This window comes from Vulpes lagopus, chromosome 5, assembly GCF_018345385.1.
Source record: "Vulpes lagopus strain Blue_001 chromosome 5, ASM1834538v1, whole genome shotgun sequence".
NCBI classification, from domain to species: domain Eukaryota; kingdom Metazoa; phylum Chordata; class Mammalia; order Carnivora; family Canidae; genus Vulpes; species Vulpes lagopus.
This window is the reverse complement of record NC_054828.1, coordinates 6,129,860-6,155,890: the sequence shown is the minus strand read 5'-3', so window position 1 is coordinate 6,155,890 and position 26,031 is coordinate 6,129,860. Positions and strand designations below refer to the sequence as shown.

Here is a 26,031-nt window from a genome sequence, read left to right as displayed (position 1 = left end):
GATAGTTGGGAGTTTCCCTGCAGGAAGGTTCTACTCTGCTCCTCCAGTATTTGTCAGTGGGCTGCAGATTACTAAGGACATTTAGTTTTATTTATGTTCCTTCTGCCTTTGATTCCCATATCATATAGAAATGTAATTGATTTTTTAAAAAAAATATTTTATTGGGATCCCTGGGTGGCGCAGCGGTTTGGCGCCTGCCTTTGGCCCAGGGCGCGGTCCTGGAGACCCGGGATCGAATCCCACATCAGGCTCCCAGTGCATGGAGCCTGCTTCTCCCTCCGCCTGTGTCTCTGCCTCTCTCTCTCTCTGTGACTATCATAAATGAATAAAAAAAATATATATATTTTATTTATTCATGAGAGACACCAAGAGAGGTAGAGACACAGGCAGAGGGAGAAGCAGGCTCCCTGCGGGGAGCCCGATGTGGGACTCGATCCCGGGACCCCAGGGTCGCACCCTGAGCTGAAGGCAGACGCTAAACCCACTGAGCCACCCCAGTGTCTCAGCTCTCATAGCTCTTTTGTAGATTCCTTAGGATTTTCTATGTACAAGAGCAGACTGCCTGCAAATAGAGATAGCTTTCTTTCCTTTCCAACCTGGACATCTTCTTTCCTTTCTTGTCTAATCGTCCTGGCTAGAACCTCCGGTGCTGTGATGAGAACCGACAACCTGGCCTTGTTTTTGTATATCACATTTTAATTAATTAATCTATTATTATTTTATAAAGATCTTATTTATTTATGAGAGGCACAGAGAGGGAGATTGAGAGAGAGAGAGAGAGGCAGAGACACAGACAGAGGGAGAAGGAGGCTCCATGCAGGGAGCCCGACGTGGGACTCAATCCCGGGTCTCCAGGATCAGGCTCTGGGCTGAAGGCGGCACTAAACCGCTGAGCCACTGGGGCTGCCCTTCCCCCCAAAGATTTTATTCATTTATTTGTGAGAGAGAAAGTGATAGAGCATGAGTGGGGTGAGGGGCAGAGGGAGAAGCAGACTCCCCACTGAGCAGGGAGCCCAATGTAGGCCTTAGTCCGGGAATCCTGGGATCATGACCTGAGCCGAAGGCGGATGCTTCACTCACTGAGCCAGGCAGGTGCCCCTGGGGCCTGTTTTTACGGGAGCTTTGGGGGAAATGTGGTAGAAACGTCCATTGTGTTGGTGCTCAGCGGGTGTCATTGTTTGCTTCTTAGACTTTTCAAACATTGTGGTAAAATACACATAATACAACACTTGCTATTTTAATCATTAAAGAAAATGCAATTAAGTGGCATTAAATACATTCACATTGTTTACAACTGTCACCACCATCCACCCATCCCCAGAACTTTTTCATCTCCCTCCATTGAAGCTCCATCTCCCCACACAACTTCCCCTCCCCTGGCCCCTGGCCCCTGACGAAGGCAGAAGGAACGTAGATAAAACTAAACGTCCTTAGTAATCTGCAGCCCACTGACAAGTACTGGAGGAGCAGAGTAGAACCTTCCTGCAGGGAAACTCCCAACTATCTTTTTTTTTTTTTTTTTTTTTTTTTACTCCCAACTATCTTAATGTTAATGTCTTGCTAGAGGGAAAAACAAGCTTAGTTTGACAATAGCAAGGCATTGGGTATCCTGTGGGTCTTCTTTAGCATATGAAAATCCTTTTAAAACTTCCTGTGTCTTTACTCCCCTCCCCCCACCTCCGGCCCCATACACACCCCAAAGTATATAATCAGTTGCTCCTCACAATCCTGGGGCTGCAGCTCCTCTTTTTGCCCACATGCTTTACTAAAAGCACCATTCTGCACCAAGGACGTCTCAAGAATTCTTTCTTGGGGCACCTGGGTGGCTCAGTTGGTGAAGCGTCTGCCTTGGGCTCAGGTCGTGATCTTGGGGTCCTGGGTTCGAGTCCCACGTTGAGCTCCCTGCTCAATGGGGAGTCTGCTTCTCCCTCTCCCTCTCCCTCTGCCCCTCCCCCTGCTCCTTCTCTCTCTCATGTTCATTCTCTCAAATAAATAAAATCTTAAGGAAAAAAAAAATTCTTGGCGATCGGCTCCAGACCCTACCAAACCTACATTCAAAAACTGTATCAGAGGGACCTTGTGTAAGTGGAATCAGTATTTGCTCTGTCTTAACTGGCTTCTTGTGCTCAGCACCATGTCCTCCAGGTTCATCCACGTTGTGTTGTAGCTGGTGTCAGAGCATCTTTCCTTTCTGAGGCTGAATCCTGCTCCACGGTGTGGACAGACCACGTGGTGTTTATCCACTCATCCACTGACACACCTGGGCTGCTTCTATCTTGACTATTGTGGGTAATGCTGCTAGGAACATGGGTGTAGAAACATGGCCTTGACACCCTCCTGTCAATTCTTTTGGGCATATTCCAGGAATTTCCTTAGACTTTTATTTTTTTTGTTTGTTTTTTTCAAAGATTTTATTTATTATTAGACAGAGAGAGGCAGAGACACAGGCAGAGGGAGAAGCAGACTCCCCAGGCAGGGAGCCCGACGTGGGACTTGATCCCAGGACCCCGGGATCAGGCCCTGGGCTGAAGGTGGCGCTAAACCCCTGAGCCACCTCGGCTGCCCTCCTTAGACTTTCAAATCATTGTGTTAACCTGAAAAACAAACAAGCAAAACAACTCTGCTGTTTACTGTCCGTTATTTGGAATATTAATATCATTTATACAGTTGTTTTTTCTCCTGTTGAGTGCAGGATGCCAGAGGGTCCCCCACATTTTCGAGAAGCGTAGCCTTTTGGTGTTCTGGATTTCTTGGAATCTCATGCAAGGCATGGGTCCCAGAGAAACACAACCACGGGTGCGCGCACACCTGGCATCGACTGCGCATTCAGTTTCCAGGGATCCCAGGTCCTGAGGCCTAAGGTGCTCGAGACTCCGAGATGAAAGCCACAGCGTAGAGGAGCATCCAGTCATGAGGAGCAGTGGAATTGGAGCCTGAGATGACCTACCTCCTTCCTGTCCCAACTTTGGGTGCTCCTCACATGCAGATCTCAAACCCACTGCTTTGCCTTCTAGAAGCTTTACTGTAGCTCCTTTACTCAACTAATAGCCAAGGAAGGTCTGAAAAAGAAATTTTTTTTTCTGACTCTAGGTACCTCTCTTCCCCTTCCCGTAACCTCTGATGAATGAGAGAAAGGAGCAGTATTTAGGTTCATTTCCTGTTTATTATTAAAGTGATTTCCACAAATGTTTAATTACATGCATATGTATGAACATGATGGAGAGGAAAAACCTTGAATATTCGAGGCAACTAAAAGGAAAACAGGATTGTGTTGGTATTTGTCGCTCTTGTAGACAGAGTGGTTGCCAAGGTGCCCAGAGAGTACAGCGCCGCCTTCAGAGAACCCAGAGCGGAGACCAGTGCTGGGGGGTTTGGGGGGGTCAGGGGGTGGGATGGCAAGGGCCCAACTCTCTGCTCCCCTCCTCCTTCTCTGGGCCTCACCCGCCCCCGTCGCCCCCCCCACCCCCCCCACCCCACCCCCGGCCCCTGCCAGTGGTGTTCAGATATCCCATTTCTGCTCAGGCTGAAAGGCTCCCATCTCAGCGAAATCAGGCATTTCCCCGGGGATCCGCGTGGCCCCTGAACTGGCAACGTCCTGGGCACCTGTGAGCTTTCGTTTCACCTACTGCTCACCACACTGTCTGCTGAGCGCCCCCCCACCCCAGAATTGTCTAGTGTCTGTGTGCTGGAGACTGTGAGAGGGGCCAGTGGGGGTTACACGTGTCCACCCTGCTGCAGGCTTGGGGGGGCCACTCCCCACGCACACCCCACCCCCCACCGCACTCCAGGCTGCAGCTTGCCCCGTAGGCCGGAGTTTGAATGGACGTGACCTGTCCACGCAGGGCAGAGGGCAGAGGCCAGGCCTCCTCTGGGTCTTTAGTGCTGGTTCCCAAGGGAGGGGTGGGCAGAAGCCCACACGTGCTGCTCCTCCCTCCTCCCTCCTCCCCAGGGCACCAGCCTGCCTGCCCCGAGCTCCATGGGCCGGGAGCTGCATTTTCCAATCCCGATGTGTCATACATAGACATGTCCTTCCTCGGGTTTCCTTCCCAGCACCACCAGCTACTGGCCCTGGGCACGTCCCTGGGCCCTGGAGTCTCACCCTCCACACCCAAGAGGCATCAGGCTGCACTCACCTCGCGGGGCCGAGAGGATGGCTTGTTTGGATGCTTGAGGGCTGGCACCAGGGTCCCCCAGAGCCTGGGGGCCTCAGGCTTGAGGCCTACCACGTCCAGGGGCTACAGAGGCTCCTGCTCCCTGGGGCCACCTGCGTGGGGTGCTGGGAGGGAACCTGGGGCCATGCCTGAGGCGCCTGGGCCTGGGGTCACCTGCCCCCCTCCCGACACCCTCTCCAACAAGCAAGGTGGCCTCCGGCTCCAGCCACCCCCGTGTCTGGCATACAGCAGGCGCTCAGCACTAGCGCCTCCAGAGGCAGCTGCGGGAGGCCGGGAGCTGTCTGTTCGGCCTCTGTGCGGAAGCAGGGGGCTGGCAAATGTTGGTCCTGAATGATGCTGGCTTGGTGCTGTCACCCTGGTCAGAGGGGCTGAGCTGCCACCACGTGTATCTTTGGTGAAGAAGGGGCCTCCCTCCATGGGGATGCAGTTGACCAGGGTGACTACATTTCCAGGCATCCAGTAGAGGACGTAAGCTCAGCCGGGGTCTCTGGGGCACAAGAAAGGCGCCCCCTCTGGAGCACGGAGTGTTCTGGGCGGGTCCTGGCGCTGGGTCCCGGGCAGGGCAGCTGAGCCCTTCTCTGTGACTCTTTCTTTCTATGCTGGTGGAGGGAGGTGGTCACGTCCGTGGCAGCTTCTCCTGCAGGACACGGGCTTTGGGACCCCTTCGGTGACCCCTGCTCTCTCTGTCCCCACCTGGGGTGCTGGCGGGCGCTGGAGGACAGGGCTGCCTTCTGAGGAACACCGGGCTCTGTCCCCCGGGCCAGCCTCCATCACCTTCATCCCTGTGACCAAGGGGGCTTTCCCGGGGACTCCGTCAGCCCCAAGGCCGTGGTCTCTCCTCCCGTCCAGGAGCCTGGCACACAGGGAGTTTGGTGGGGACCCAACTTAGTTCAGGATCTTATTTTCCTGCTGAGGGCGGTGGGTGGGTGGAGGTGTTTGAATGATGACCCAACCCCCCAAATGTCACTTAGGCTCCTGCTCTCGCTCCAGCGCACACTGGGGCCTCTTGTCCTGGAAACTGGATGATGTTGGCTGTGTCCCTGGGGGAACGAGGGCGCAGCCAGGAAACATGGGGCTGAAGAGATTGAAGGAAAGAAATTCTCTTAGGGCTCTCAGAATCGGGCTCTTGGGGCCACTGCTCTCTGGTGACTTTTTGGCCTGGGTTACGGTTCTGCTTCATCTACATGTCCCAAACCAACGCACGGCAGGAGGGAAGGCTGTCTGAGGCCACCACCTTGGTCCCACGGCCTCCTCAGTTCTGTCTCCACGGAGGTGAGGAAGGGCCGGCACACGCCTTCCCCGGGGAACCAGAGCTGGGCAGAGCGCGGTCACTACCACTGGCAAGGCCACCTGTTGGGGTGAGCGGCGGAGGCAGAGTCCGAGACTCTGGAGAGTCCAGGGAGGGAGAGAGAGCACAACTGCACAGCTGCCAGGCTCCGGCTAAGGCAAGAGTGTCGCCAGGGAAAAATAAGCCTGATTCGGGCCGGCAGGTGAGCTGACCCCAGCGCTCACCCCCTGAGGGCCCAGCTTGGCCTCTGGACCTTGCAGCCAGATTCTCTTCTTTTCCTTGGTGCGCATCCACGGAAGCAGAGAGCCAGCAGCTGCCAGGGGCGCGAGGCACCTCTGTCTTTCACCGCCATCCTCGGAGGCCTCCCCCGTCGCCCCAGTGCCATCCATGCCTCGCTGGGAGCACAGCCAAGCTCCTCAGGACTTCTGGGCCTTGGCACCCACCTTTCAGTCCTGGCCAACTGGGCAAGGCTTTGTGTCCAGAAGCTTGTCCCTTCGCTCTTTCCTTGGAGTTCATTGACTGGCCAGCTGCTGAGGATCCATGCCAGGCGAGGGTGGCGGTGGCTGGGATAGGGCTGTGGCTGTGGTTGCTCAAGGCCAATGCCCCATCCACGAGTGCGGTGGGCCCCTCTGGCTCGGCCCCTCTGCATCTCAAGCCTCTCTCGGGGAGCATGGGACATCCACATCCTTGGCCTGGGCTTCTGTTCTTTAGGACTCCTTTTGGGGACCTGCCCTATCTGGGCCCAGTCCTTTCTACCTCCATTGGCTCCACGGGCACCCATCTGCCACCAGATTCCACGACATGGAAACAGGGACAAACGTGCTTGGTTGTCCAGGGAGCTCTCCCAAGGCCCCTGGGCTCCGATGACTGGGGGCAACTGTGGCTTTAACACATGGGACCCTTAAATTTCCCAGTGTGGGGCTCAGGGATGATCTAGAAATTAGGGACAGACCCCACTCCCGAACTTGGAGCACCCCTCATGGTGTGGGAGGTGGTTTAACAGGGTGGGTGGAGGAGGACTGAATGGTGATGGTGTTGGCAGCTGGCAAACTGGGGTTGTACTTGTGAAGAGCGAGGGGCCCCACGTCTGTCCTGCTCTGTTGGGGGAACACCGGGCAGGTTTGGCCACAGCAGTGTGGAGAGCCAAGGGACATGGGTGGGCTCCCACTGGAAGGGCCGGTGGGTTAGTGGGGTTTGTGGGTGGCAACTGCCAGAAGCCACCCAGAGGGGCAGCAGGAAGTGTCCGAGAAGGGTTAGAACGCTTCCCTCTCTGTCCCCGCCCCCCCATGGTTGTTGCTGGAGGCTGGAGGCCCACTGGAGAGGACACTTGTCTAATTACTGGGGACGAGCTTGGGAGGGAAGACAGGCATCTTTCTGTAGGCCCGGCTGGCCCTGAAGGCCTGTGACCAGACCAGACAGGGCTCACGGCTCACACTGACCTGGCCACTAGGGGCAGCCCCTTCCCCACGTCAGCCGACATTGGTGGCGGCATTGGTCAAACTGGGGACTGGCCATTGCTGATGTGGGCAGGGGCCGTGAATGACTTCTGAGCTCCCAGCCCTGTTTTGGATTGTGAAATCGTCCGGGCTCGCCTGGCCATCGACCTCCAGGCCCCACTCCCTGTCCTCAGGCGTCACCATCTGCAATGTGCTAGGACAGTTCTCAAACTCCAACGTGCCCGTGCCCGTGGCTCAGCCCGGGTGTGGGGGCAGGGGATGGAGACAGCCTAGAGGCACCTGGGGTTCACTTTAAGAATCTCCCATGTTTCTTGGAAATTGGAACATCTGTTAACGGTAAAGATACAGACCACTTCCTATGCACGTCCCACAGTCGGTGGCCAGCAGCGGCCAGCAGGCGAGGACTCCGCGCTTTGGGGGCTTTTGTGGCTGTATTCGGGCGCTGGCTTCCTGGCTGAGGGGGACACCATGCAACTAGGTCAGACTTTGGACTTTTCTTCTTTAAAGACAGATGGTAAGAGGAACGCAGCGTGGCACAGTAGCAGAAGGCTGCTCTGGGGCCAGGCCTCCTGACGCTGGCCACCTGCCCTCCCCACCCGGATTCCTCTCTGCTCAGGTAAGGGGTGGGCTGCTGCCCTCTGAGGGCTCTCGTGCTGCCACAGCCTGGGCTCCCGTGGGAAAGGGCCTGCTTCCCTGTGGCAGAGGCCACAGCACGGACCCTGAGGTCTCAGTCCCAGGGTCAGCAGGGGAAGAGTCCACGGGAAAACTGCCTTCCACCACACGACACTCCAGCAAAGCACGGGAGCCGGTTCCCAAAGAACTTGCACTCCAGAGCGTGTCCAGCCAGAACCAGCTGTCCGCTCCCCATCCTGCGGGCTCCCGGCCCCCTGGAAGCAGGTGGCAAGCACCTGGGCTGGGGTTAATCACACGGGGGTGCTGGGAACAGCTCGTGAGGGAAGAGGTGGGCTTGCAATTCATATTTACAGTTACTACAGAGGATTTTCCTAAAGTACCCACAAATAGAAGTATATTATATTTATATTTATATTTATATATATATATATAGTACTTAATTAGATGCTCTATCAAGGGAAAGCACAAATCTACAGTTTCCTCCGCTAGCAGCTCTTTCCTGCCCCACTGCAGAATCCTTAGAGACCCACCACATGGCGCCTGTGTCCCGGGCCCGTGGCCGGAGGAGTGAGGGGCGCCGAAGGCCTGCAGGTGCAGACACTGGCTTATCGCAGCTCCCCAGACCCTCCTGCACCCCTCCTTCCACAGCCCCACTTCCTGTCTCAGATGATGCCTCCCAGAGCCTGCCTGGAGGCAGAGGCAGCCTCGCTCCCCTCTCCCGAGGCGCCAGGCGAGGCCGCGAGTTACTCCCACAGGTGCCCTCTGCCCGGGGCCTGGCTGTGCTGCAGCACAGAGTGTCCTGGCCCAGGCGGGTCTGCCCATGCAGCTCTGGAGAGGGCGCCATCCAGGAATGGAACAGGCGGAGGGAGGGAGGGAGGAAGGGAGGGAGGGAGGAAGGGAGGAAAGCCGCCTGGAACAGTGTTTTCCCAGGGGGGATCCGCCTGGCCGCCGGCTCAGCCCCAAGGGCTGGTTGGTCAGTGTTTCCTTAGGGCAGACGCCAGGGTGACTTCCCAGGGCGGCGTGGAGGCCTGCGGAGCCGGCTCCCAGCCTCTCCTGTGGAAGGAAGGCCTCTCCCCTCCCCGTCGGGATACCCGCCTTCCACGAGAAGGGCAGCTCTAGCACGTTATTTGTAGGGCCTCAGGAATCGGGACACTTTGGAACGCAGCAGTTTGATGAAGGACCGTGGGAACATCTCCTTGGACTCTTGGGCTGTGTACTTGAAGTAGTTCTGGGGATGCGCCAGCACGTCGAACAGGGCCTTGATGAGCTTCTTGTCCTGGAAGACATGGTGAGGCGCACAGTGAGGCCAAGGGGGGCCGGGGGTGCGGGTGGGGCCAGGCCTAAGGGGTGTCTGCAAGGACGGGGGAGGAGGAAGAGACTGCTGCCTGGTGGGTCTCAGGACTCCACAGACTCTCGTCACCATGAACTGTTTTTTGAAATTTTTAAAAAAGATTTTATTTATTTATTCATGAGAGACACACACACACACAGAGGCAGAGACACAGGCAGAGGGAGAAGCGGGCTCCACGCATCGGGAGCCCGACGTGGGATTTGATCCCGGGTCTCCAGGATTGCGCCCTGGGCCAAAGGCAGGCGCCAAACCGCTGCGCCATCCAGGGATCCCTGTTTTTTTTTTTTTTAAGAAGATTTATTTATTTTAGAGAACACATATGATTTGGGGGGAGGAGCAGAGGAAGAGGAAGAGACAGGAAGATAGAGGAAGAGAGAGACTGAGAGAGAGGGAGAGGGAGAGAAGCAGACTCTGCCCTGAGCAGGGAGCCCGATGTGGGGCTCGATCTCACAACCCTGAGATCAAGACCTGAGCTGAAACCAAGAGTTGGACCCTTAACCGATGGAGCCTCCCAGGAGCCCCATTTTTTAATTTTTAATAGTTTATTGGTCTTAACTCTTGGTGTTCTAATAATATTTTATCTCAGCTGCACATATAGGCCCCTTCTCCGCAGGAGGATGAGCTGCAGTCATGAGTGCACAGAGCACAGCCCACAGCCAGGGCCCAGGGCAGGGTCTAAGCAGTGAGCGCAGGCCACAGGCTGTCTGCACCATGCCTCAGTGTCACACAGAGACTCTGGCCACATCTGCTGTCCAGGGTCTGCTCCATCCTGGTGCACACTCATGCTCTGACTCGGAGGCACACTCTCTCCCTTGCCCTTGAGAAACACTCACAGAGCTCCTTCCACGTGCCGGGACAGACTGTCCAGCAGGAACCCTTGCAGTTCCTCTACCTGGGGTAGAGGAGGGAGGCCGGTGACCAAATAACCCCAGACCACAGCTAACCGCAGTGCTGGCAGGTGCCAAGGAGGAGGGCCATGTGGGACTCTAAGCATCTGTGACCTGCCCAGAGGAGGGATGCTGACACTAAGAGCAGGACAGGTGGACCTTCACTGGGGAGAGGTCTTGGCGAGGGAGCAGAGGGAGCACAGAAGCCTGAGAATGGCTTCAGAGGCAGGAGGTGGCCACACCCAGCCGGGCCTCGCTGGCCCAGTTTTGTCCTAAGTGACGGAAACACTTCCAGTGCTGCACAGATGCTCCTGGCTGCAGGGTGGAGCTGCGGGCAGAGGGCCAGGGCAGCAGGGGAGTGGTGAGGAGGAGAGTCCGTCTTGTCTGCAGGACTGACTGGGGGAGAGGCCCGCACCACCCTCCAGTTCCCATGACCCAGATGGGCTCAGAAACCTCCAGATCTCCTCCTGGGTGCAGCAGGATCGGGGCAAACTTCTCTGCTTACAAACCACCTACTATGTGCAGGCGTGTGCCAACCCCGGGGCTGAAAGACACAAACCCTGCGAGCCACCCCTGTTTCTCAGAAGGCTTGCCTAGGGCCACCCAGCTGGTACCTGACAGCCCTGCTCTGGCCCTGTCCACGTCAGCTGCCAGGCTGGGGGTGCTGTCTCCCCAGGACCCAAGCCGATCCCTGGGTCTGGGCCAGTGCCTACTGTGTCACGGCCATGGGCCCCCTATGTGACAAGGCGGCTCTGCTTCTCAAGGCCATGAGCAAGACGAGGAGGCAGGCAGTCCCAGAGGTGAGGGCGGATTCTATTGACTTTAAGATACCACCGCCTCTCACAGATGAAGGGAGCGAGGCTGGCCGCTGGTGAAGAACCTGCCTAAAGACAAGGTGCCAGGTCCTGAGCGCGACCCCGCCAGGGAGCTGATCTCAGCCCTCCTGGTCTGCAAGGACAGATGCCCTGGATCCAGGTCCTGCCCCCCTCCTCCCCTCCCTTCTCTGGGGGCTGGGGGTGGGGGTGAGCACAGGGATGGCCCTGACCACCACAGGCCACCATCCTGGGATCACACGGGACCCTTTTCCATAGAGCAGATCACTCACTTTTAAAATTTCCTGGTGATTCTCCGAGGCGTAGAGCCGTCCATCGCGAACAATATCTTCTATCAACTGCTGGTAGTCCTCTGCGAAACCCACCGGCGGGGAAGGAAGGAAGGTGAAGGCTCCAGACCCTGCCTGCTTCCCCCTCACCTTCAGCCTCTGCCTTCCCCTGCTCCACTTTCAGGCTTTGGACCTTGGCCAGAGGCACTTCTGCCTCTGAATCTCTGTATCCTCCACCCAAACTGTTTCCCTTGAGGTTTGGCTAGCTAGAAACTCCTATTCAACCCTCAGAACCCTGCTCGGGCAGTACGTCATGCTGAAGGCCACGGACACCTCTCATGGCTCCCTCGTCTGTGCCCCCTACTCCCACCCTGTGTGCGTCTGTCCCCTCTGTGTCCTCAGGGCCAGCCTGGGCCGGGCACACAGTGTTGCCACACTGACCGTCGTAGGTGACATAGGGCACTTGGAATCCTTTGCCACTGTTGCCTTCATTGGATTTGAACTGGATCCAGAGCTTCCGGGAGCGTGAGGTGAAGGCAATGGGCCTCTCATACGTCTGGCAGGTCTCATAGGTGGTGATAGACGCAGGGGATGCTGGGGGCAGAGCAGAGGGGCTGAGCAGCTGGCTGATCTTTGCAGCCAGCTGCAGCTGGCCCTGTCCTTCCCCCTCAGGCTGCATGCTTCTCCACCGGGTCAGCTGCCCGGCTCCCATGCCCAGTCCCCCTAGAGCTCAACCCTGTGGGCTGATGGTGGAGGGGACACTGGGGACCAGGGAGGCTGGTGGCAGAGCTGGCGGGGAAGATGGGCCGGGGCTGGGCTCTACTGGCTGTGGGATCCTGGCTGGCGCCCTGCCCTTTCTGGCCTCAGGCTTTCAGGCTTATCAGCCACAGTGAGTGGGTGATGCTCGCACATAGGAACAAAGAATACGGGGAACACAGTGGACAGAACCTCCTCAGTGTCTCTCTCCTCTGCTCAGTCTCTGCCTCAGAGACATTCCAGACCCCAGTGGGCAGGTGTGCCTTTGTCCGCCTCCTTGTAAATGTTCTGGCTCGGAGTGGGCTCCCTGGGGCACCACAGCCCTGCACCAGCAGTGGGGTCCCCCAGCCTTGGCACATGCTATAAGGACTTAACCTGGTTCCCGGAGGGACTTGGCCTTCCCCCCTTTCTTGCTGCTGTGGCCATCTGGGCACACACCTGTCCCTGCCCACAGCTGAGGGCCAGCCCGTAGCTCACAGCCTGTAGTCCCACCACAACGCCCTGACAGGGGTGACAGGTCAGGAGGCTGGAACTCACGGAGGGGAAGGGACAGGGCTGTCTGACCCTGGGGACCTTGTGTGTGTGCACAGGTGGGCCCCTGGCCCCCGAGCCTCAGAGGGAGCAGGAGGCAGACGGAGCAGGGTTTGCTCCTCAGGCCTCACCCTGGGTGGTGGGGCAGGACAGGCCGGACACCTGGGATGAGACTAGCTTGTGGTCAGCACCAATGCTGGACCCAATTCGGCCCTGGCTCCCATGCTCAGGGTGTGCCCCACGCTTGCTGCCCCTTGGCACAGAGCCCTCCAGGTCAGAGGGCCCCACGGGGGCCCCTGGGCAGCCCCCCACCTCCACTTGCACGTACCGCTCTTCCTCATGACCAGGACATCGCCACACTCGTCCTCAACGGGCAGGAAGATCTCGGGGACCACGATGAGGATCCTGCGCTTGGGGGGCGGTGAGATGTGCCACACGCACTCGGCGTTGGCCGGGTAGTCGCCGGGGTAGTTGGGGGACTCAATGTAGCCTGTGTAGTCACCAAGCTCGCCGCCACAGTGCTGGTCTGTGGGCACGGGGGCCCGCAGGCCTGCTCAGGCTGCTGTGTTGGGGGGCACCTCAGCCTGTCTCCCCACCAGCCAGCCTGGCCCTGGGCCACTCTGCTCACAGGGTCGTGCTCCCACAGGGTGCCCTGTGACAGGCCACCCCCCAGCCCGTGTCAGCTCCCTTGCCTACCCTGTTCCTGCACATGGCCAGTGGGAAAGCCTAGTGACCCCCACTTGCTCTTTCCCTCCATGCACTCCGGCTCCCCGAGCTCCTGCCAGGTGCCAAGTGTGGTTGCCCTCTCCGCTGAGCAGGGAGGCTCAGGGAGAGGCCAGCAGCACAGTGAGGAAAGAGACCTGCTTCCCTTTCTTCTCATTTTTAGCTAAACTGCGTAACCCCGAAGAGGCCAAATGGGACATCTTTGTGAGCTAAATGGCTCCTAGCCTCAACCTTACAAAGGAAGTTACCTTAGTTTTGCCAAGAGAATTGAACGGAAATATTATATAGACTTTTATATGTTTTCATTTCCAAAACTCCTCACATCAAAATTTCTGGGAAACATTTCATTTTTACCTTATCTTCCAGAAGTTTCCATTCTATTTGGTTTCGTTCCACTCTTAAATCATTGAGGACATTTAAAACCTGCCTCTGTGGAGCTCTGCCACTGTGCCTGCCCTTCTGTCTCCACAGGCCACGAGCCCCAGGGGACACCCTGGGGGAAGAGGGGTGGCTTCTACCTCTAGGATTAGGTCCCCTTCCTGGGCCTTTGGGCTGTTCCAAATGTGACCAGCAGCCCAGGGAAGGGATAACTGGCTGGAAATTGAATACAGGAAGGGTACAATACCAGAACATCTGTCCCAAAGGACTCCGAAAAATGAATTAAAAATATTTAAAGGGCAACCCGGGTGGCTCAGTGGTTTAGTGCCAACTTCAGCCCAGGGTGTGATCCTGGGGTCCCGGGATTGGGTCCCATGTCAGGCTTCCTGCATGTAGCCTATTTCTCCCTCTGCCTGTGTTTCTGCCTCTCTCTCTCTCTCTGTGTCTCTCATAAGTAAATAAATAAAGCCTTTAAAAAAATATCTAAAGTAAACAGCATCCTGTCTGTTATGTGCAGATGACTTGCTAAATGAAGGCCTGGGGTCTCTATTTCCCAAATCGTCTTACCCTGAGGAGGTGTGCGGATGTGCTAGAGCAGAGCCGAGTCCCTGGGGTCCTGGGGACACTGTGGGGTGAGGGCTCATCCCACCCCCAACAACCACCCCCTCCCCAGCCCCGTTCCCAGCTCCCTGGCTGTGGGGGAAGCTGCACCTACTTTTGCAGTGTGTGACGTTGGTGGAACCGTCGAAGTCTGTGCTGGTGTTGCCCGGGCAGGTGATGCAGTGGTTCTGGCCAAACTCAGGCTGGTAGGTGCCAATGGGGCAGCGGATGCACCGGTGGGTGGTGGTGTTGTAGTGGTGGCCCGGGGAGCAGTGCACTGTGGGGTGGGGGTGCAGGTGGGAAAGGGCAGGGGGCATTCTCCCCAGGGCTCCCCTTGCCTGTTAGGTCTGTCTCAGTGCCGAGTTCAAGGCCTTTCTCTACTGCTCAGCAACTTCTCATCACCCCACCCAGCTGGGCCATAAGCTCAGCAGACCAAGGCCCACTCCTGAGGTAATGCTGCTTGATGTAGCGTGGGTGCATGTGTTCAAGGGCATTAATGGGGCATGGAATGCTGTAAGGCCAGGCATGGGCTGCTCAAAAGGTGCAGGGACTTTTCGGGGGAGGCTTGAGCAGCCTGGAGCTGGCTGGGAGGCTATCCGGGGGAAGGGAGGGCAAGGGTAGGCCCAAAGTGGGCTGTGTGGGTGCCAGGTGTGGCCAGAGGGGAGGTCACAGGCCATGGGGATGAGGCCATGCTAGGCTTTGTTCTGAGTTTCAGAGGATCAAGTTCAGGACAGAGGATGCACTGGGGAAGAAACTGGGGTCACTGGATGCTCTTTCTATTCAGACTCCAGAGTACCCAGGCCGGGGAACTCAACTACCAGGTGAGGGGAGGGTAACTGAGACTGAGTGGGGCCTGGGGCCATGGCGCTGCCCGGGACACAGGCTGTTCCCTGGCAGGAGGGTGTAGCATCAAGTTCAGGACAGAGGATGCACTGGGGAGGAAACTGGGGAGGACCCCATGGTCCTGCCTGCTGCTCTGAGAGTGGGCTCTGGGGATGGTGTTGGGACAAGTGGCAGTAGCCTGGCTCAGGGGGTTGGCAGTGAGGTGGTGAGAGGTCATCCTTCAGAGGAGCTGGCAGGGGCTGCAGACAGACTGGATATGAGGTCACAGAGAGAGCACCCAGGGTGACTCCAAGGTCTCCTTGGGCACCTGGCAGGACAGAACTGATGGGACCTGGACTGGGGGGCCATTGTGTGGCAAAGATGAGGGACTCTGGCCATGTGGCATGACAGGTACTTGCTAGACATGCCCGGGGCTATTCCCTGGCAGGAGGGTGTAGCATCAAGTTCAGGACAGAGGATGCACTGGGGAAGAAACTGGGGTCACTGGATGCTCTTTCTATTCAGACTCTAGAGTACCCAGGCCGGGGACCCCAACTATACCACTCACTGAGGCTGAGTGAGGCCTGGGGCTACGGGGCTGCCCGAGACACAGGCTGGGAACCAACCTGGCTCCAGCCTGGGGGCAGGGGGGTGACAGTCTGACTCGTGGGGCTCGTGAGAAGGCGAGGGGAGAGGAAGTGGAGTCCAGACACTCTTTCTACAAGGTTCACAGTAAGGAGGAGAAATCCTGGCAGGAACTGGAGAGTAGTTGGAATTCTCTCTTCTAGAAGGGAGATTTCAGATTAGTCTGTTCCCAAGAATCATCAGGGTCAGGAGGTGGCAAGAGTTGTCCCAAAGGCCCTTGGCAGGGCAGGAGCATGTGGCAGGGAAGGCAGGCTCACCACGGGGATTTGGTGGCTGTGGCAGGGAAGGTGCGGCTGGACGGCTGGACCCCCACAGCCCCGATGGGAGGTCTCCGGGTGAGGAGAGATGTCTGACCTCGCCCCAAGCCCCTGAATTTCTCCCCCTCACCCCCTAAACAAATTTCCTGCTAGCCAGGTTCACAGCTCCTGTCTGTAACTACAGTGCCCGCCTCGCTCTCCTACCTGAGACCCTCGGATAGGTTTGTGTGGAACCCTGTCGTCCTGTCCTAGTGTGTGACACAGTGCTGGTCACCAGTGCCCACCGCCTGGTGGCTCCAGGCTGCTCCTCTGCCCTCGGAGGTTCGCCACTCGGGAAAGGAGAGGAGTTGAGGGAAAACGTGCCTGCACAGCCCAGCCCACTCACCTTTTGTCTCGCAGTCTTGGAAGGAGACTGTGCCCTCATGCTTGGTGAGCAGCCCCCCTCCGCAGGAGAAGCAGCCTGTGCGCCCGGGCTCAGGCTGGTACGTGCCCACCGGGCAGGCCTGGCAGGGCCTGAAGCCATCCTGGGAGAAGAAGCCTGGGGAGCACTGGCCTGGAAGTCAGAGATCATGGCTCAGGCTGGCAGGAGGGGGCGCCTCCATCCAGACCCTGCTCTCAACCCTCACGGCCCTGGGGGAAGGGCACCAAGGGCCCTGAGGCTGGGGGCGATGGTGGGGGCAGGTGTGAGGACTTGTGGGAAGAAGCCTGGGCTGCACAAAGCCTGGCGTCGCCTCTCCCACTAGCAGAAAGGGCTACGGGCTGAAGAGCAAGTGGCCTTGCTGCCGAGCTGAGAGGTGTGGACTCTACATGTGGAGGGGAGAGGTTGGAGGGGTCATTTACTTCAGAGGGGCTCCTTCCTGGGGGCAGGTCACACCGTGCCTTCTATGCGAGGAATTGGGCCTGGCAAGCTCCAGGCTGACCTGCCCTATCTGCAGGGTTGCGCCAGAGCAGAGGGAGGGGGGTCTGTGACATCCCTGAGGGCCTGGCCGGGACGAAGGGAGGCTGAAAGTCAAGGTGCATTGGGTGCTCTGGCAGGGAGTGAGGGGTGGGCTGAGTGCCCTCTCAGCCCAGGCCCCAGATTCTCTGTTCCTATCAGTGGTTACTCTCTGTTCTCAAACTGTCACCGTGCCCACGAAGGGCAGAGACCACACCCTTGGAGGGCACGGCCAGCTAGCCTGCAGACTCAGGGCGGGGCTCTGAGCTCTTCTGTATCCCAGTGGAGGCTGGCTGGTGGTCTCCACTGTCCTCAGGATCCCACCCACCCACCCTCACAGGCACACCTTTCCCCACCCATTCTTGGGTGGTCCCCACGATGGCCTGGGAAGAGAGGCCATGGGTGGGCCCGTGAGCCCGTTTCACTGATGTGGTTAAGTGAGGTAGTAAATGGAAAGGGTCTTTGCAAACCAAGTTGTGCTTGGCAAAACTGAAAAAGGGCTTTCCAAACCATCATAGGGCACACTGTAAAGTTCTTGTCGTAGAGTACAGTTCCTGCCAACTATATGGGACAGTCTGAAAAGCCTTTTGACACTGTGGTGCTCCATGCAATGTAACGTGTTTGGTGAACCATAAAGCACTGCGGGCCTCCATTATAGCGAGTAGTTGACTAGTAAATGATCAAGTGCTTTTAAACTGTAAAGTCCCTTCCAAACTGTTTGCTGCAATTTTCAGAAGCACTAACCACAGCCCCCTGTTTGCTGGCACAAAGAGATGGTGGGGTGGCAGTGCCCTCTGGGAGTGGAGCAGCCTGGATGTCATAGCAGGCTCTGCAAATGGCAGTGAGCTCCACAGAATATGCCGAGGTGCTCGGCCTCTGCCTTGGGGACCTCAGTAGAGACAGGAGGTGCCCTTGGGCCCCCCACCCCCTAATAGGCCCCTCCCTCCGGGGGGGACCAGTACTCGCCTCCACATTCGGATACATTGCGGGCACCGGTGAGGCCGAGCCCATCGCTGCTGGGGCACGGCGTGCAGCTGAGTTGGCCGTCCCTGTCCTGGTAGGTCCCCGGCACACATGGCACACACTGGCCAGGCTCTCCGCTGAAGTGGGTGCCAGGCCCACAGGCCACTGCAGAGGCAAAGTGGAGAGATTGCTGGTGGCAGAGGTGGGGAGTGGTGGCCGGGTGGTCTGTCCCCTGGTTCCTCAAACCCAGGCTCTGTCCTACCGGAGAGAGCACGTCCCTCGTGCCTGGAGCCATCTCAGAAGTGCTGGGGGTAGGAGCAAGGCAGCAGCCATCTGTAAAGAGCCTGGAGGCCTGACCCTGGTGTCTCATGCTGCATCCTGGCTGCAGCTGCTCGACAGCCTGCCCTCCGGCCCTGACCCCTCTGCCTGGGTACCAATGGCTTCCTGGACATCCACAGGCATTTTGTCCAAACCCAGCTCTCCTGCCCTCTTCTTTCCTTCCTCCTGTGCTGGAGTTGCCATCTGAGGACATGGGGCGGTGCAGAGGGCATGGAGGAGTGACAGGGGCGTGGGGGCAACAGAGCCGGTGGCAGGAAAGCCTGACAGCCAGTGTGGGCAGCAGCACTGAGTGAATGAGCCAACTGATGAGTAGGAAAGGAGGAGGAAGGGAGCCAAATGTTTCTCTGGAGAAGAAATTTAGAACCATGGATAGAGGAGAGGTTAGAAAGGACCCTGAGGTATTGAACTGAAGGCATTGATGTGAATGCATGGTTTTATCTCTCTCTCTCTCTCTCTCTCTCACACACACACACACACACACACACCCCCTAGGCACCGGCTGTAGATCTGCAAATATACATAAATACCCCCGAGTATACTATACACCTGGACCTTCTAGTCCTGTCCAATGACAGAGCCTGGAAGCAATGACACTCCTGTGGCAGTGAGTACCCCACTTTGGCTTCTACTCATCTTCCTCCTCTGGGGCTCCAGGGGCCCCTGACTGATGGCAAAGGCTGGGGCAGGGAGAGTACCACTTGGTGCCAGAGACACCTCAGTGAGTGATGGGGGGTGGGGCTTGTCCAAAGGATGTGGGACTGGCCTGATGGGGGAGGACTTGCTAAAATGGGGAGGATCTGAGCCCACACTGACACAAACACGCGATGTGCAGGTACATTCAGAGATGATGGGGGAGGGAGAAGCTCGTTCTTCCAGAATGCTAACGAATACACAGGGACAGGGCTGGCAGGAACAGAATACGGTCCAGGAACTGCCGCAGGGGTGGGTGCTTTGGTGGGAGTTGTCACTGATTGTTGGGGGTGGGGGGTGGGTGTCTGGCGAGGAGCAGGATGTTGGTATAAACTCTCCTTAGTCGCAGAAGGAAAAGGAAGGTAGAGAATGTGGGTTTCCCACCCATCCCGCAGGTCACAGATATGTGGTACACAGCCCTATTGAGGGTCATCCCACAGCAGTGAGGGACAGTGGAGGACAGGGGAGGAGGGGAGGGAACGAGGGACGGGTCCACACTGAAGGAATCTGGAGAGACAGGACATGGATGCTGTGGAAGGAGTGGGGGAGCCAGAATGGGGTGTGTGGGTGGGATGAACCTCCAGTGCAGGAGGCAGTACCCAGGGGAACCTGGGTGAAGAAACCACAGAAGTTCCTTGTCCTGCCTGGCGCTAGTTCTGAATGTTTGAAATGATTTCAAAATAAGCTATTAAAAATAAAAGAAAGGGGTGCCTGGGTGGCTCGGTCAGTGAAGCATCTGCCTTGGGCTCAGGTCATGATCCCAGGACCTTGGGATCAAGTCCCACATTGGGCTCCCTGCTCAGCGGGGAGTCTGCTTCTCCCCCTTACCCCCCATCTGTGTGCATGCACTCTCTCTCAAATAAATAAAATCTTAAAAAGACAAAAATAAAAGAATGACACCACAAAGGCCCACGGCCTCCTGCGATGCCCGCTCCACGGCTTGAGCCAGAGTCCTTCCATCCCCCACACCTCCTCTTCACTGGCTCCCCAATTTGTCTCTCTGGCCCAGCCTATGCTTTGTGCTCTGGATTGGTGGCTCCAACCACCCATTCAACATCCTCACACGGAATGACTCACACGTGTCTGAGCTAACCAGCACAAACAGAGCACTCTGTCTTCCCCAAGTTCCCCAGGTCAGAAAATGATGCCACCTCTGCCCAGTGGCCCTTGGAGCTGCCCTCGAAGCCTCTGTCCTCCTCGTCACCCTTCCAAAGTGCTCTCAATGTGTCTCGGTCCTTCTTGTCCTGCACCCAGACCCCCATACCCCGTTCAAGGCTCCCCCGTCTCCTGCTTGGCCTCCTCTCCTGGGTCCTCACTGGCGGAAGCCCTCCCCTGATGAGACAGCGAGAAGGTTGCTCCCTGCTTGGGACCTTCCTGTGGCTTCCACCGGCCCAGAGTAGCACCGTGGTCTGCACAGCCCTGATGCGGTGCCTTATCGGGCCTGTGGGTGTGCTTGCTTGCTCACTGGCTGCCTTCTTTCCCCGGTAAGTGTAAACCCCATCAGAGCACGGGTTCTGTCTGTTTTGCAGGCAGCCACTCGGGCTGCCTCTAGAGCTATCTGCTCTCGACAGGCCAGCTCCTGGGGCTCTCTGGTCAAGTCACCTGCTTCCTTGGCCTGGACCCCGGCTGGCTCCCGGCCTCACGTGCCTCTTTGCTCTGCTCCTCCTCTGCTCTCGCTCCCATGCTGCCTCTGCTGGGAAGCCTTCTCTAGTCACACAGACCAGTCCCTGTGCCCCTCCTGCCCCTCCACTCTGGCTGTGCTGGCCTGTGCTCCTCCTGTCCCACCCATCCTCAGGATTGTGGGGAGGGTCACATGTGCAAATGTTTGTCATCAAGAGCCCTGCCCAGGGTCTGGCATCAGGGGAGTGCTCTTCAAATGACAGCCATTGTGAGGAGCACAGTTGTGCTTCTTCTTCCGTGTCTCACTGTCCCCTCCCAATGTGTCTGCTTAGCCAGGCCACCCGTGGAAGGAAGGGCAGAGAAGCTTTGCCGAGTGGGCATCCTAGTGGCCATGGGCAGGGACGCACCGCATTTCCCGTCCTGTAACACCTGGCCTGTGCCGCACGCCCCCTGGCCCTCCAGGGCCTTGGCCGGCCACTGGGCCATCGCGTACTCTGTGCCTGCGACCTGGATGGAGAACTGGTGCCGGCCGATGGACTTCCGCAGAGTCTTGATGGCAGCCTGCAAGCTCTGCTCGGCGCGCTTCCGCATGCAGTCCGCCTCACAGGTGTCTGCAGGGGCGGGAGGGATGGTGACTCGCAACCCCCTCGGAGCTGCCTCTTCCCTGAGCTTCCCCTCTGCCAGGCGGCTGTCTGCCCAGGGCACCTTCTCGCGGCAGCCGCGGGCCGAGGCACCATTGTGGCGTCCATCTGACAGACAAGGAGACTGAGGGTCTGAGAGGTAAGATCTGCTCAAGGCCACACTGCGGATCAGAGGAGGAACCAGGCCTCCAACGCCACAACGCATCACCTCCCAGGGCACGGCTCACGGATGGGTGCTCCTCCCTGCCACTTAACACCCTCGAGGCTGCTGCTGCTCCCAGCATAATGCCCAGCTCTCTGGCCTTGAATCTGAGGCCTCTCATGGGAAGGCCCCTGCCAGCCTCGCCACCCCTCACCCCCAGTCCTCTGACACCCACTGTGAACTCCGCATTCTAGCCACCCCGTCCTGCTCACTGCCTCCCGAGCACATCTCATTCTACCTGACCTTCGTGCCTTTGCCTATTCTATTCCCCTGCCATTCCCACCACCTCTTCCACTTGGTGAACTTTGATTTTAAGTCCTGATTCAAATGGTGCCTCTTCTGGGAAGACTTTCTGAGCCCCACCCTTAGGGAGACATCTCAGCTGGGTGCCCTGTTTCCTCTCATCCTCCCCACTCCTCTTGGTGTCTCCCTCAGCACTGGGTAGTTTGTATGTGTGTCTGCCTTCCCTCGGCTGGGAGTGCAGCCAGCATGAGAACCTTGGTCTGGTCCCCTCTTTCCACAGTGCCCAGGGCTGGGCACCCACAGCACACATCTGTTGACGGATCTCAACTCCTCTGTCACAACTCAACATTTGTAGCCAAAAGGAAAGCATTCATATGAAACATAAGCCAGCATTATAGGCTGCCTTCTGGAACCTGGGAAAGATAGGCCCTTGGTTTGATTGTTCTGGAAACTCTATAGGCATTAGCCCCTCCAGGCCCTCGCCGTTGGAGGCCGGTGAGGAGGGGCAAAGAGGGGCTGTGGGGCTGTCACTGTGGGTCCCTGAGCCCTTCTTCTCATTGCCCTGGGCCTCCTCTCCATCCTGGGTTATAGGCAGCTGTTTTAAGGACCCGGCACCGACCCCCCTGACTCCCCCACTGCCTGGCTGGCCTCAACCTCTGGTAGCCATGGCTCAGGTGGTTGCCCAGCTTCATGCCCGCAGACCCCTGCCAGCCCTCCCAGATCCCTGCCTCCCTGAGGCCGTCCGCAGCCTCACGCACCTGACGCCTCTTCCATCTTTATCTCCACTTCGAACTCCGCTGTGATGTGGGTCACCTCCTTGGATGGGGACTTTCGGCCACGGCGCCTCTTCTTGGAGGAGTCGCATTTGAGGGTCACAAAGGTCAGATGGCAGTTTTCTGGACAAAGAAGGGACCACTCTGGCAAAGGTGGCATGGGGCAGGAAGCAGGGTCCTACTGAGCCCTGCACACAGATTACCATCAGCAGGGCTCCTGCTCTGCCTAAGAGTCTGTGGTGCAGACAGGGAAACTGAGGCTGGAGGCCAGGCTGGCTCAAGGCCTCATGAGGGGTCAGTGGATGAGCTGGGTCCTGCACCAGTCCTCTGAGCGCACCAAACCACTGCACACGGAGGCTTGCATGTACTTTCTTAGTGGTGCTGTGCAGCTCAGTTCAGTGGGCTCGGCCCAGGTGAGGTCGGCTTGAGGGCCGCGCTGTTAGCTTTGAGGAGGAATCCTAAGGTGTTCAAGGATCTTTGTAGAATCAGAGCTGGGACACTCTTCTTCTGGGTGTCTCCAGGAGAGCTTTCCCTTCTCATCGAGCTTTCCCTGTGCTACCCTCCAGCCTGAACGCCCTTCCTAGCCTCCCTTGTTCAAGAACGAGGAGTCCTGGGAGGCCTTATGGACACAGGCTGCACACACAGCCTATGCCCTGGAGGAGCTCATCTAACTCTGGGTGGGGCAGGGACGATGGGCCCTGGAATGCTGAGGGCCCCAGATCTTCCACTCCAATGCTGGGCTTCTTCCCGAGGGACACCCCCACTGTCTGCTGTGCTCCAGGCCTGGCTTCTGGGGCTCAGGGACCATGATGGTGAGGATGAAGAGAGGGCCCCGTCCTTGGAAACCGGGTCCCTCTGGGCCCCGGGGTCCCAGCTCTCAGGCACAGGGACCCACCGCCCCTTGTGTGGGTTGGCACCATGGCAGCCCACTCACCCAGCAGCAGCTGCCTCAGGGCCTCCTTCGCTGGCTCCCGGCTGTGGGGCCGGAGGTGGCACTTGGCGTCTCGGATCTTGAAGCGGGCCTTCTGCCTGATGGGGGCGGGTACACCTGGGGAAAGGCCAAATACCCCCAGGTGGAGGCCTCTCCTGGGGGCAGAGGGGAGGTGGGGCTTGGGGGCCATGGAGGGAGTGCCTGAGTGTGAGGGGGCTGCCAGTGGGACACACCCGCGGGGCGTGGGGGCTGGGGGAACCCTGCTCCCTCATTCCTCTCCTGCATGGCCTGATAGAGGTGGGAGCATGGAGCGGCCATGCAGCCAGGGGTCTACCGTGGAGGAGGAAAGGAAGGCCTCTCATCTCCTCCCCCGTGACCAAGGCCAGCTCATATGGCTCACGCTGTTAGGAAAGGGGGCAGAACAGAGAGGGAAGCGAGAATCTCGAAATAAGACAGATACCCTGAACTGCTGATTCCCTCCAAGAACAAATCACAACTGCGTGGAGGAAGAACCCGACAATTGCAGATACTCAGAATCACATCCGGTATGCGTTAGGTATACACGGATGCCCCCATGTCATTGAATTTAACTTCTGGAATAGGAAAAGCTGCTGAAGACACCCCCTCCGGCTCCTGCTGGCAGGGGAGTTGGCTGTGCTGCGCTGACCACTGATGGAGGTGGAGGGCACCAAAGGCCATGGGAGCGTGCTCTGCCTTCGGGACTTCCGGGACCTTGTGGTCACAGCAGATGCGACTCGCTTCACTGAAACCGAGCTCCCTCTGAGGAAGCTCGTGGAGTCCTCGCACCTCAGAGACACCGGAGCACGGAGTGTGGCCTGGAGGTCCCAGTACTGCTCTCAGCTCGCTAGCTCCTGGGCCACGCTGGGCCGGCCCCAGGCCAGGAAGCTCTTCCCTAGGCGGTGCCCCTCCCTGTTGTCCCAGTGTGGTGCTGGATGCCAAGTCCAGGGGTCACCAGGTTTGTGCAGCAGGGCCGGGCCGGGAAGGGGGCTACCTGAGCAGCTGGGGCCAGTGCTGGAGGTGGTGCTGTTGCGCTTCTGTAGCATCTTGCCCTGGAGACCCGGGACGCCGCAGCTCAGGCTGTAGCTGTTTTCTGAGTCTGCAGAGAGGCCAGGGGTGAGGTGGACTCAGGTGCCCTTCCCTTCCAGCACCCCCTGGATCAGGGGAGGCCTCAGAGCGGTTGCTGTGGGTAAGTAGCTGGGCAGGAACAAGCCCACTGCATTTGAGAGGAACGCTGTGGCCCATAGGGAGCCAGACAGTGGGTCAGGATCACTTGGTGATCAGGGCCAGGGAGCCTCCTAGGTTGGGCTCTTTCCTGGAGAATGGCAGGGAACAGGGGCAGGACCCCAGGGAAGGAAGCCCCCTCCCCCACCCCCACCCCAAAATCCCTTCCTGAGGATGGCCTCAGGTTACCTGGCACGAAGAGTGAATGGGCTGGGCAGGAAAGGGAGCAGCTCTCCACACCTCCCACCTTGCTGCAGGACAGCTGGGCCCAGGGTGAAGCTTTGGCCCGAGAAAGGCACTTGCCCGTCTCTGAGGAGGGGAAGACATAAGAGAGGGCTAGAGGGGCCAGGGTGGAGGCTTCTGAAGGCCCTGTTCCTGGGCGTGGACCACTGGGGACCCCTGCCATACTCTTGTCCTGTGGCCAGACCATGGTGGGAAGGGGCTGGGAGCTGGCATGGTCCACATGCACTTGGACGTGTGGGGATGCTGGGCCCACAGAGCTGGCTTGCTCCCTCCCCACTCTGACCAGTTAGCTCACCCCGCAGGCCCAGACTGGATGGCGGGGTTGGATTCTCCAGAGCAAGTGTCCACACCCCTCCGGGTAAGGGAACAGGTGGAAATGACACGGCTTCTTGGCAGTGACAGACTCCTAAGCATGCGAGGGTCACTGGGAGCCCCTCTCTGGGGCAGCTGCTGGACACATCCACTAGGTGTCTGGAGAGGTCTCAAACCAAGTTTCTTAGGTATTTTCTAATCTTTTGAGGACTGACAGTTCCATAGCCACAGTAAACCCAGAACTTCTTTTATACACGTCTAGCTGGTCAGTGACAACAGGCTGAAATGGGCACGCCTCTGGAAGCACCACTCAGAGGGTGTCATCAATGATTGGGTCCCTCCAGAAAGTAGGCTGAAGTAGGGGACTTAGTCGGAAAAAGAAACTGAAGTGGGAAATTGCCAGTGTGGGTGATCTTCAACATGTGGCTGGACATTTTCAAGGAGTCTTAGAAAGTAAATAACCTAGAAACAAAAACAAACTCACGGCCTTCCAGATAAAATAGCTGGCCCCCAAATAAATATAAGACCGAAAGTCCTCTGTTCCCAAAGAATCAAGAATCAAGTTTAAAACCACCTGCAGATAATGCAAGCACAAGGCGGCCCCTGGAAGAACCAATGTTTATGCCAGGTGAGCAGAAGGACAGTCATCTACAAACTTCCAAGGAGAAGAGCCCCCAACACTTCCCTGGACTTCAAATTCCTAGGGGGAATTGTCAGGGATTGCTGGCGGGCAACAGTACTGCTTTCCTTGTACCAGTAGAGGCAAGCCATCCCAGCCCTGAGCATCCTGGGTGCTCTCACAGCGATACTGAGGACACGAAGCACTAACAGCTCCTTCCTCAGACCATTTCTCAGGGTTGTGTTTGCCTGGAGTCGCTTCGAAGGAAGAGGGAACACCTCCCCCTGGGTCAGGGGCAGGCTGGCTCTGTTCACTATCAAAGTGGTGAGTTTCCTAGGCTGGGAATATTCCTGGGCAGTGATGTCAATTCTCTAGCTGCATGCCACCAAGAGTACATTTGGGACTTGGGGGTGGGCTAGGGGAAGCCACACAAATGTGCACTTCATGCTGGTTGTTGTGCTGAGTGCTATGTCCTTCGTCTCTGGCTCAGCGGTTCCTGGGCTTCTGTGGCAGCCGTGAAACAGCAGATGGTTAGCTGACGGGCTGCATGTAGGCAAAATCTCTGACTCTACCATATACACCCATTGATTCCACCACTGCAGAACACCAAAGCCCAGAGAAAAGTTTAAAGTCACCTAACAAGCAAGAGGGAAGGCAAACTGTAAGTAAAAACAAAA

At 57.7% G+C, this 26,031-nt stretch overlaps 1 protein-coding gene across 2 annotated transcripts in view; it reads right to left on the bottom strand.

Moving 5' to 3' along the window:
- Window positions 1-3,152: 3,152 nt before the first annotated feature.
- SCUBE1 (signal peptide, CUB domain and EGF like domain containing 1) overlaps window positions 3,153-26,031 on the bottom strand; it is a 141,048-nt gene continuing 118,169 nt past the window's right edge. For both annotated transcript variants that reach the window (XM_041757484.1, XM_041757485.1), the window contains 12 exons: window positions 24,370-24,489; window positions 23,951-24,055; window positions 22,942-23,055; window positions 21,993-22,130; window positions 20,556-20,759; window positions 17,503-17,664; window positions 15,988-16,155; window positions 13,994-14,155; window positions 12,506-12,703; window positions 11,332-11,484; window positions 10,894-10,973; window positions 3,153-8,826 (listed from right to left, as the gene is read on the bottom strand). In XM_041757484.1, the coding sequence (XP_041613418.1) occupies window positions 8,674-8,826; window positions 10,894-10,973; window positions 11,332-11,484; window positions 12,506-12,703; window positions 13,994-14,155; window positions 15,988-16,155; window positions 17,503-17,664; window positions 20,556-20,759; window positions 21,993-22,130; window positions 22,942-23,055; window positions 23,951-24,055; window positions 24,370-24,489 (1,757 nt within the window). In that variant the 3' untranslated portion in view covers window positions 3,153-8,673. The remainder of the gene's footprint in view (window positions 8,827-10,893; window positions 10,974-11,331; window positions 11,485-12,505; window positions 12,704-13,993; window positions 14,156-15,987; window positions 16,156-17,502; window positions 17,665-20,555; window positions 20,760-21,992; window positions 22,131-22,941; window positions 23,056-23,950; window positions 24,056-24,369; window positions 24,490-26,031) is intronic.